The following is an 11,917-nucleotide window of genomic DNA, read 5'->3' on the forward strand; positions in this document are numbered from 1 at the left end:
CGCCCCCTTTCATAACACTGGGTTAGCGTTTGTATTTACATAAATCTACATATTCATGATTTATTCATGATTAAAAATGAAACTGCCTGGAAAACGCATCGGTTACACGCTTTGTGTTGGGATGCTGACATTTTCTAACACTTCTAATGTTGAATTCTGGATCCTGATCCATTTTCTGACATTAGTGCATCTGTAAATCACATAAAAGTTTATATTAAAGTGCTTATTATACATTTCTATAGTAACAGTTCATGCACAGGGATCTGTCTGGCACATAAGTCATACATTTACAATTTATATCCTGAATGTATTTATTTCTGTAAAGCTGCTTTGTAACAATGTCTGTTGTTAAAAGCATTATACAAATAAAATTCGATTGAATTGAATTTAATAATCTTAGCGGTGTAGATGGATTTTAAAAAATATATTGTTAATTAATAAAGAAAAGTGTATAATTGGAAACGTTTGTTTAATATTCGTGGAAGGAGTCTCCAGCGTCAGCGCTTTGTAACTCTCCGTCTACACAGGAAAAGCTCTGACTACGCTGGACGAAAATGCCACAACGTAGAGAAAAAGATGCGTTTTCAGATTTATCCAGATTAATGTGGATGTAAATTTTCCGACATCTTCAGGACAGAGGAGTTTACGCTTCTTTGCGGTTTCTCTGTAACATGACAAGAGGCTGTTGGAGAAACGACCGTTTATAGCTGCTATAACATAAGTGATAGCCTGTGACTCACTTGTTTCGTGGTCATTCCACAACATTAAATGTAACTATAAAAGAATAAAAGTTTGATGTAGTTTTAAAAACATTAATTGTTAACAAATTGCTGTAGAATAACAGGATTAAAACACTTTGAGACATGCTGTTATAGGAAAATAATCAACTTAGCGCTCAGTATTTGACTATAAAAGCACCAAACACAGTGGTTTATTCTGTACGTGAGGGTTCTCCCGTGTTTTAAAGTCTACAACCGTGTCAGAATAAGACACACACTCACAACATGCTAGCTGCTGGTGAAAAGACTGTTGCTAGGCAACAAGACTCCTAGTTGTTATCTGACTGGAAATTAGGCTAACAGATTAGCTAGCTAAAACGTAGCTAGTAAATCTCTCATACTGACAATGTAAAAGTTGTAATGAAACGAAATCATCAGTGTTTTCGCAAGTGGATCGTTTATATGAAATCATACCATAAATATGGTGAACGTAATTCTATCTGAAGTAATAACTCCCTACACCTGACATACACTATATGGCCAAAAGTATGTGCACCCCTGACCATCACATCACACCCATATGTACGTGTTGAACACGTGTCTCATTCCAGATTATTCCCCCTGTGTTTGCTGTTATAATGAGCTCCACTCTTCTGGGAAGCTTTCCACTAGATGTTGGAGCGTGGCTGTGGGGATTTGTGTTCATTCAGCTACAAGAGCATTAGTGAGGTCAGGCGCTGATGTTGGGATGTCGAGGAGGTCTGGGGTTCAGTCGGTGTTCCAGTTCATCCCAAAGGTGTTCAGTGGGGTTGAGGTCAGGGCTCTGTGCAGGACACTCGAGTTCTTCCACTCCAACCTTCACACACCATGTCTTCATGGAGCTGGCTTTGTGCACAGGGGCATCGTCATGCTGGAACAGGTTTGAGTCTCTCAGTTCCAGTGAAGGGAAACTGTAATGCTACAGCACACAGAGACGTTCTATACAACTGTGTGCTTCCTGTTGCTTTGTGGTAACAGTTTGGGGAAGAACCACATATGCTGTCAGACGGTCAGGAGAGCACATACTCTGGGCCATATAGTGTGTTTTGGACTTTTTTTGTTAGCAAAGCTGTCTTTCTAAAAGACACTGAACCACTACTAATTGGCAAAAGGATCGACTCCATGAGTTGGCTCTTTTAGGAGAACATTGGGTGTACTGCACTTACTGTATTTATTAATGCAAATAATAATAATGGATCATGTTAGGAGGTACACCTGATAGCTAGTCGGAGACTAAGGTGAACTGACAAGTGGAATGGTTGGAATGAAACCCTGCAGCCACAGCGGCCCTTTGTGGAGAAGATTGAAGACCCGGGACGTAGAGCTTTTAGCAGACACGACGTGAAGTAGCCTAAAATGCTATTTTGCTAATCACGAAGTAGTGAAGGATTTCATTAAACAATTTAAATGATCGATAAGTCTACACCACAACGATAAAATTAGCAACGAGTCATTTGGGAGTCGAAAGAGTCGCGCTCATCGGTGAGCCGATCCGAGCGATCTGATTCGCTGGAAAGAGCCGTCGTTGTCTGCTTCTCCTGATATCTCTGTACTCTGCATCTGCTCTTGAGAATTGTAAAAAAAATAGAAAGAGAGATAGAAAGAAGCACAATTCAATTACTCTGCCTCATCATTTATCAAGGCGATGAATCAGACACAGCCATTAGGAGGAGACGTTTGTACTCCAGTGGAGCTCAGGCTGAGTGCCAAAGCGCCGAATCCAGATCCACAGAATGTCATTACTCCCCATCTGACATCCTAAAGGGGGGAAAGAGATACCGAGGTGCATTAGCCTAATCACATAAAAAAAAAGATAATAAATTATACACTCAACACCCCATCAAACATGGTAACGTGATATGCAGGCCTGAGAGAGGAGCATTATCGAAGTCTAATGAAATAAAAGTAGAGTATAAATGGTACACTGGAGAGCGAGGCATGCTGCATAACATCAGAAAATGTTATCCTTTCATCAGTATAATGTTGCAATCTAAAGGGTTTTGACTAATTATTAACAATTCTCGACACCAGTGAGACTTCGTAAGTTAGGTTTAATGCAACGTCATCAGAGTTGGAAATGTGGTTGTTCTACTGGCACTTCTCCACACTTAATGTGGGATTGTCATTTGGTGGCTCCTTTCTGGACAGGAGTTATTCAGACCACTGAGGAGTGGATGGAGCAGCTTCTACCTTGTTCTCCAGGATTTTATCTTCTTGGAGATACGACGGTTCTACAGAAGGAGATATCTAAAGCGCAGGCTGGGCCGGCTGTTGCTGGATGCATTACAGCTGCGAGATTGGTGCTGCGAAAATAGAACAACTCAGACACTCCGTCTTTCAAAGATTGGATTGAACTTATATTTAATTTTTGATTGGACTTCTAATGCATCTAATGCTGGCAAAACTTCAGGACTGCACCTATGCTTTCAATCAGAGATGGGGTAGTTTTTTGTTAAACAAGAAGAGGAATGGTTTGTCGTGCTGTCGTTGTGGTTGTTTGTTTGATTATATTGTTATTTTTATTATTGCTTTTATTATTTATTATCATTATCTTTAAATATTCATTTTTTGTAGTTGTTGTGTTTGTGTATTCTATGCTTTTTTGGGGTAATACAAGTTTAAAATAAAAAAAGTTGAATGACAAAAACAAAAAAAAAGAATTGTACTGTATGTTTAATAAAATTACACACTTTATGATCGAGCCAGTGAGAAATGCAAAATATTCTCCACTCTTTTGCTTCTAATGTTAATGTGTTGATGACATCAATTATTAAAGGACATCGCTAATGCCTGATTATAAAACCGCAAAATGCAAAACTGTCACAGTTCAGTTAGACTCGTGTGAACTTTACAAACACAGAGCAAAAAAGCCACAGCAGCCTTGAGGGTAAAAAGTGTGAAGGCTTAGAGAAGAGTGTCAAAAAAAAAAAAAAAAAAAGATGCTTTTACCTCTAGCCTGAATGTAGTCGATCGTCATGTGTGAAGTTTGCGTCTCTCTTTTTCCACTGGAGCTACAAGGCTAACGTAGCTAACGGACAACGGAAGCTTATACGCTTTATATCCATTTTTGTTAAACAGCAAAAAAAAAAAAAATTTAGCCAAGAAATAAGATGGAAAAAACTCGTGGTTTTATTCATCTTGTTTAATAACAACAGCAACAGCAAATAAGCCGTAACTGCTGTAGTCCTCTCCTTCCTAAAAAAAATTCTCATTACAAATAAGGAAGAACATTTTATACAATGTCATATATATATATATATATAAAATATTCACACTAACCCCACAATCACACTAGCAGCAAACAAGTCGCTCATACATTCCTGGGCAAAAAAAAATGATCCAAGCCCAAAATGGCAAAATATGAAGCTTTTAATGGTCTTAATAAAAAAATCATTGGTGAGGAAATGAGCAGGAATGAAACAGAGAGATGAAGGAGCTCAGTTTGGGAGCTTTTCCCTTTAATTTCTGTAAATGTTTAAGTCTTATGGCTCTTGATGAGCTGCATCAGGTGCAGCAGAAAACCAAATAATCACTGATCTTTAAAGAAAAAAATCCCAGAAGATATGTTTGGGAAATTTTGTACACCCAGACGTGTGTTAGTGTGAATTTTACATCAAACATTTTAATCATTATCATGATTTTATCTTTGTGTACAAGAAGACTGTAGAAGTGAATTTCCCTGTTTCTAGCTTTTCCCCAAACAGCAAAAGCAAACCAGCGAATGGAGGCACAGGAGCTCTCAGGAGTGCATCTGCTTCATTCCTGCTCATTTCCTCAACAATCATTTGTTCTTAAGAACATTAAAAGCTTCACATTGTGCCATTATGGGCTTGGCTCATTTTTTTCCCCAGGAGTGTCGTTAGTCTGTCGTGGGCATGTAGCCACTGCTACTGTTGTTACTTATCACTTTTAGTTATGATGAGAAACGATAACATCTATATATAACTTTAATATAAAGCTAACATTTTTGCACATCAAACAGTAAATAGGAAATAATTGCTAAAGTTGTGAGGGAGGAACTGAAGAAACGTCGGACCACACGTGCCTTAGGATTGGTCCGAGGAATCGTTCGAGCCACTCGTTTGGATTTTGACGCGTTACTGCATCATAAGCTAATTTGTATAGAATTAAGAAAATCTCGATCCACATGACACTTGTCGCTGAGATCGTGGCTCCGTGTCACACACGTACAGAGACTCTACTGTTCTGGTCATCCACAGGAAACTGGGCGGTATTTTCCTCCTTGCTTTACGAGATCTTACGAGTTTTGTTTAGCAGCACAGTCATTCAGCCCATAAAATACCACAGAATGGTTTTTGCATCCTTTTATTTAGGATCGCATGTACGACCCAAACACAACGCTAAACACAAGTTAAAAAAATGAACAATAAAACTTTTTAAAGGCTCAATTTAAAAAAAAAAAAAAAAAAGATTTCACACAAAGTGCTTCCAGTGACCGTAAACAAACACGGAGTACGGTTCGGTTTAACAAAAGCAACACTACGGTAACAAATATACACACAATAATATTAATAATGCGAGAAGGAAACATCTTAAAGCGGAAATGAAACCGGCGCTAAAACAAAAACCTGAGCAGTGGCCCAACGGCATTGTGCTTTCAGAAGTGACAAACTCATCAACAATCACACACACACACACACACACACACACACAATCACACACACACACACTTACTTTCCATAATGGACACAAATCCGTTCACTGTTCATTCCAAAGCTGATACCCTCCTGATACCATGTGGCCCCTTTTACCCCTCTGTTACCTCTTGCACTTTCTCGGATCCTCATTTACCCCTCTGACACCCTTCTAATCCCAGAGTTACCCCTCTGACACCCTTCTAATCCCAGAGTTACCCCTCTGACACCCTTCTAATCCCAGAGTTACCCACCTGACACCCTTCGAATTTCCCAGAAACCCATCTGATGCCCCTCGAATTCCTCACTTACCATCTGATACCCCTGAGATACCAGTACTACCCCCTTTTACTACCCCACTTTTAGATTTCAAATTAGTTGTCAGCCCTCTGATACCCATCACCTCATTCTATCCCTCTGATACCCCCCTAATACTCTTACCCAATTACCCCCTCCATCTTAAATACCCCATTACCCGCACACACCCCTTCTGATATGTCTATTACCCCGTCTATCACCCTGTTTCCCCTTTTCTCCTTTCTGACATTCCTCTGATGGCTCTATTATCCTTCCAATACCCCATTTGCCTCTTATACCCCTCTAATACCCCTTCTGATATTCCTGTTTCTCCTCTGATCCCCATGTTACCTCATACTTCTATAGTTATAATTATATAAATTTTACCTTTATAATTTCCTCTGATTCCCCTGTAACCCCGTCTATATCCCTTCTCATAGCTGTTACTCCTTTGATAACCTTTCGTTAATACGTCAGTTTTTCCTGTGACACTCTTCTGATACCCCCGTTACCCATTTTCACCCCCTCACGCCACACCAACGCCCAGAATACCCAAATGCTAAGCCTAAAAATAGCCTGTATACTATTTCTTCATTTTTACCCCCATATAATTAGTGATCTCCCCTTTAAAGCCTCTGAACATTTGTTATTTTGGACGCAGCCCTGCCATTTTAGGGCAAGAGGTCACAGGGTCACGGGGTTCATCGCCATCCAAACAATGATAACAGAAGCTGGAGGCTTTTCAGTAACACTGCCACTCCTGAGAGCATAACAGACTCCGGCCAACATTTAATAACGGATTAATAACAGAGACTTAATAAAAGATTTATAAGCAGTAAAAAAAAAAAAAAAAGGGGCCCATCACCTGTTTATAACCCAGTGTTCTTAAACCTGCAATAAAATTCAGACTACAGTTTTAACGACAATAAACGCGGACGTCATCATTAATAAAGTCTGATAAATGTAATAAATGTTTCATAAAGAGCGGCAGGTTATGACGTTAAGGTAAAAAACGTAACTCTGAAGAGCAGAGGATCCAGCTGCGACTGAGAAAGTGCTGAAGAGAATATGAAGTAAGACCAAAGCCAAAGATCACTGGCTCAACAAGGGGCGGGGCTTAAGTTAAATTTCTTCAGCTTCAAAATTCATATCTGTAGCATGATGTTCTGCTTAGCTACACAATACAATAATTTAGTAAGATTAGCTAAGCTAGCCAGATACCTGCACCTAATGTTAAATAACTACCTAGCTAGTGTTACATAGCTAATCATGGCTAGTCTAATTAAAAATTTATATCAGCTAATTAAAACTATCCAATATTACTAGCTAAAATTAGCTAAACAATTACATTGCGTAATGAAAATTTTATTTCCTGCTAAGCTGTAAATCAAGCTAAAGATGTTAAAAAAAAATAACAGGCTAGTAACTTTAGCTCCGCCCCACTGACCCAGCGTATTATAAATCTGAGAACTGACAACAATCTCTTTAAATGCAATACTGTGACAGAGTTTTTTGTTGTTGTTGTTTGTTTGTTTTTGTTGTTTTTTTTGCTTTGGTGCTGAGAAATAACTGGAATTTGATCCTTTCCATCATATTTTCTCTCATACAATAAAAGCTAACTTTAGCTACAATAAAATGCTTGTAATACTAATCATTTCCACTGACGCAATGACTTAAAAAAATATTCTCATCTCTCATTCATTTAAAAAAATTCACCTCCAGAGTTTAGTACGAAAGCGATAGTCACGATAGTCTTCACTAACTTTGGTAAGAGTTTGAATACTTTGTTTTTGTTCAATAAAATGTCGCGGTTTAAGGAATATGATGTCATTGTCCTTTGTGTACGATGTTAATGCATCCATTTTTTAGGCTTGCTGCAATAAATCAGCTACGATTGTTAAAAAAAGTGTCCAGGAAAAACTTCTGACTTGCTGCAGAAAAAAATATATAAAATCTGATGCCATCACATCTCCATCACATCTCCATCACATCTCCATCACATCTCGCCTCTGACAAGTCCCACGTTCTTCTTGGTAAAATCGTACCGTTTGCTAACTTTGGACAAAACAGTCACGGTTCACAATGATGTCTCCCAACACAGCTTAGCTTTCGCCAGTTCAATAAATATTCATTAGTATGATGTCACGATTCAACCAACTCAACCGACGTCGTCGTCTTCCTCCTGCGGCATCACTTTGTTTTTCTTTTACTGTTTTTTTTTTCCTTTTCTTTACTACACGCAGTACTCCAGCATCTCCTCCGAGGTGAACGAGAAATCTTGGAACTCGTCCTGGTTGATCTGCGGGATCACAGCTTCCTCGATGGGAGTGAGAATTGCGTCTTCGTTCGTGAAGTCGGGGTCGAAATTGTTCACATCCTCACCGGTTTTCTGTTCAAAGACAAAATTTTGATGATGACAGAGAGAGAGAGAAAAGAGAGAGAGAGAAAAGAGAGAGAGAGAGAGAGAGAGAGAAGAGAGGCTGGTGAGGGAACAGGTGTTTATAGCTAACTTCTCACAGGTGTTCCACAACATTGAATGTAACTATAAATGGATAAAAAAGATTGCTGAGGTGTAAGAGGAATGCTTGGGGAAAACTTCTTTGTTGATTATTTTACTATAACAGCACAACACACACTGGTTTATTCCTTACATTGATTTCTTTTTAGACTATTCATACTGTTTTTTTTGGGGGGGAAATATACTGTATTTTTATCAAAACTAACACATAGAACCTCTTGCTAGTCAGAAACACGAATATGTAATAAAAGTGTGATTTTTTGTGATTATTAATCTCACGATTGTGACTCACGATTTGGGGTTTAAACGGAGGCTCGATCTCTCGCCGGTTCAGTTTGTCCCAGTCGATGGTGCTGAAGAACACGTGCGTCATGACGGCGTTTTCTCCACCGCTCGCCGCCACGCAGCCCAAGCGACGAGTCGGATTCTTCGTCAGGAGCTGCACATGGGACACAGTGACATCACTTCCTGTCCAGGACATCAGCTAGAACTGAACTGAATAAAATTTATTGATCTGTGCCTAAATAGTTGATGTGCACACTTACTGCCATCTGAACAGTTCTAATTATTAATAGTGAAAATGTGATTATTATTATTATTATTATTATTATTATTATTATTTTAGTTTATTATTATGACCACCACAATGCCACGATAGCTAAAGTGACTGGAAGGATGTGATTTTAAATTCCTTATTTATTTGTTTGTTTGTTTGTTTGTTTGTTTGTTTTCCCCCTGACGCTCTGCTGTGTGCTTTTGCTGGATTCTGCTCCAACATCATCTGCATTCAAGTCAATAAACTTCAGAAAGATTAATCCTGAGATCTTTTAAGAATCTGAGTTAATAATAAGCGCAAGGGTTATGATGTCATCAAATATAAGAGCCAATAAGAGGCCAGTATGCAAATACGGACCATTCAGCATCGGTTTGTTAGGGTTAGTTGGTGATATTGATCATTATATAACATAAACGATATTTATATAACATGGATTTCTTGATTCTAAAATTTCTGAGTTTGTTTTTTAAACAACCTCCAAGTCAATCAATTTATTATTCAGTACAGAATGAATTCTGAAGAATGCTTTAACGTGTACAGAATTAAAACCATGTTCTGCACTCAGAGTGGATTCTGTGTCACTAATAAATCTGTAAATATATAAATCACTAAATGCACAAATGTAAATTCTACTTCAGCAAGTCAACTAACTGAAAATAACATTTTACATAAAAAGTAAATCATTTGATTGTTTTTTAAAGCTTTTATTGCCCTTTGATAGGTTTCAAATCTGAGTTCAGACACTGAGCCATAAAAATATGATTATTAAATAAAGTCAGAAATGAATATTTAAACTTTTCTTGACACGCTTTTAATCATTTTATGACTTTGTATGTCTTTAAAATGTTTTCTGTGTGCGTTCTACAACATGAGTAAGTGAAATACTTTCATGTTAAACCTGGTTATTTAATTTCTTCATCTGTTGATGATTGTTGTTGAACAGTGAACGGATTTGTGTCCATGATGGAAAGTAAGTGTGTGTGTGTGTGTGTGTGTGTGCGTGTGTGAGAACCGTAACACAATTCAAGCTGCATTTGAAATGGATGAAAAGTAAACTTGTATTCCCCCCCTTGATTTGTTTTCCTTCACAGTAATGCAATATTAATACTTTATTTCCTTTTGTTCATGAGATCTAAATGAGTCAGCAACGTCCACCCTCTAAAACTGCTGACGTAAACAAAACACACACGAGCTTCTGGGATTATTATTACACACTTTCCTTCCAACTCTCTATATGTACATGCAGTGTGTGTGTCTGATCATCTGCAACACTACTATGAAATGTGTGGGTGTGTGCGTGTGTGTCTGCGTGTGTGTGCGTGTGTGTGCGCGCGCACGTGTGTGTGTGTGTGTGTGCTTAATGTGTGTATGCTTTAGGGCTCACACAAACAGCCAGATGATAAAAGACAAAAAACATTAAAAACAAATTAACATTCTGGGGTTTGACAAATGATGATGGCATTTAGCTGAGGTAATTAAATCACACACAAACACACACACACACACACACACACACTCTCTCACACACACACACACACACACACACACACACACACTCTCTCTCTCTCTCTCTCTCTCTCTCTCTGGGTGTGATGGTTGCTTAAACAAATGACTGTGGCTGCGTCTAAAATAACACCCTATGCACTTTACCCATACAGATATTTGTAAGACAGCCATTTTGTACATCTGTATCAGTCTCTTGTGGCTCCTCCCCCTTCGGCTACATCGAGCAGTCTGTGAGCATCGAGTGTAAAAATGTTCCTCGGGTGTGAACGAGATAAACTACTGCTCTAAAATTGGCTAGTATCCTTTGTGATTTTTTAAAAAAATGTCCAAGTCTTCACAGTATAAAAGGAAAACATTTAAACTTTTGGCTCGCTGTATAAATTTTTCAGAAGCTAAATGTTCCACTATTAGTGGATATCATATTGTTATCATTTTAGAACCTTAATATCAGCTGCATCATGAAATTGAGATATATACATATATATACCTGCTCGACTACGACAAGATGGTGGAGGAAAAATTTTTTTAAAAAAGCATACAAATTTTGTTTAAAAACTGAGCACAGTAGCAGGATTCATACAGATTTCTGTAAAGCTGTTTTGTGACAGTGTGTATTGTTAAAAGCGCTGGACGAATTAAATGACTTGATACGATTTTTAAAATTGAGATCATTTGAAATAGAAGACATTTGAAATAGAGAATTTTAAAATAAATGTTACTGTTGCAAAGTGTAAACAGGGTTAGAAAGTGTGTGTGTGTGTGTGTCTCACAGCTTTAAGGACGTCCACGGCTTCGGCGCTCAACCACGACGCGTAAACGATTTCCTCATTCAGAATGCACTCGAACAAATCATCCTCATTCTCTGCCTCAAAGGGGGCGTGGCCTGAGAGCATCTCGTAAAGGAGCACGCCCAGAGCCCACCAATCAACCGACGGCCCGTACAGCATCTCCTGCAGGATCTACACACACACACACACACACACACACACACACACAGACAGGCCAGTGAAGAACAGTATAATCAAATGCTGTATTAGTGTTTGATAAATGCTGACCACGCCCACCTCGGGAGCGATGTAATCTGGAGTTCCACAGAAGGTTCCAGTAGCGGCTCCTTCAAACATCCCCTCTTTACACATCCCAAAATCCGCCAGCTTACAGTGACCATCCCGATCCAACAGCACGTTATCCAGCTTCAGATCCCTGCGCACACACACACACACACACACACAAATAAACATTAGTTTGAGGTTATTATTATTTTAAGTTTATAAGTTGAATTATTTTTAAATGCATTTTTTCCTCTGTGTGTGTGTGTGTGTGTGTGTGTGTGTGTGTGTGTGTGTGTGTGTGTAACCTGTATATGATGCCCTTGCCGTGGAGGAAGATGAGCGCAGAGGTGATCTCGGCTGCGTAAAATCGAGCTCGGTTCTCCTCAAACTTCCTCGACTTCTGAATGTGGAACATGAGATCGCCGCCGTTCACAAACTCCATCACGAAGAACAGGCGTTCCTGAGAGAACACGGAGAAAACACAACGGAAAAAATTACAGACCTACTAACAGAGGACGAGGAATTCCAGCTTATTTCTGACGTGACGGATGTAATCCCATTTTATTAACCTTCTT

General features: G+C 38.8%; 1 protein-coding gene across 3 annotated transcripts in view; it reads right to left on the reverse strand.

The window, feature by feature from the left end:
- Positions 1–5,068: 5,068 nt before the first annotated feature.
- The window catches only part of prkcha (protein kinase C, eta, a), a 22,172-nt gene continuing 15,323 nt past the window's right edge, over positions 5,069–11,917 (reverse strand). The window contains exons 10-15 of one of the 3 annotated variants that reach the window (XR_008301517.1): positions 11,648–11,802; positions 11,355–11,493; positions 11,061–11,249; positions 8,521–8,667; positions 5,668–8,099; positions 5,069–5,605 (exon numbers count right to left, since the gene is read on the reverse strand). Coding sequence is in view for 1 of the 3 variants with exons in the window: in XM_053232934.1 (XP_053088909.1) it covers positions 7,944–8,099; positions 8,521–8,667; positions 11,061–11,249; positions 11,355–11,493; positions 11,648–11,802 (786 nt within the window). In the remaining 2 variants the exon portion in view is untranslated. Of the gene's footprint in view, positions 8,100–8,520; positions 8,668–11,060; positions 11,250–11,354; positions 11,494–11,647; positions 11,803–11,917 lie in introns of all 3 variants that reach the window. The other 2 variants (XR_008301516.1, XM_053232934.1) reach the window with 2 other exon arrangements.

The sequence above is a fragment of the Pangasianodon hypophthalmus genome, chromosome 3 (genome assembly GCF_027358585.1).
Source record: "Pangasianodon hypophthalmus isolate fPanHyp1 chromosome 3, fPanHyp1.pri, whole genome shotgun sequence".
NCBI lineage: Eukaryota > Metazoa > Chordata > Actinopteri > Siluriformes > Pangasiidae > Pangasianodon > Pangasianodon hypophthalmus.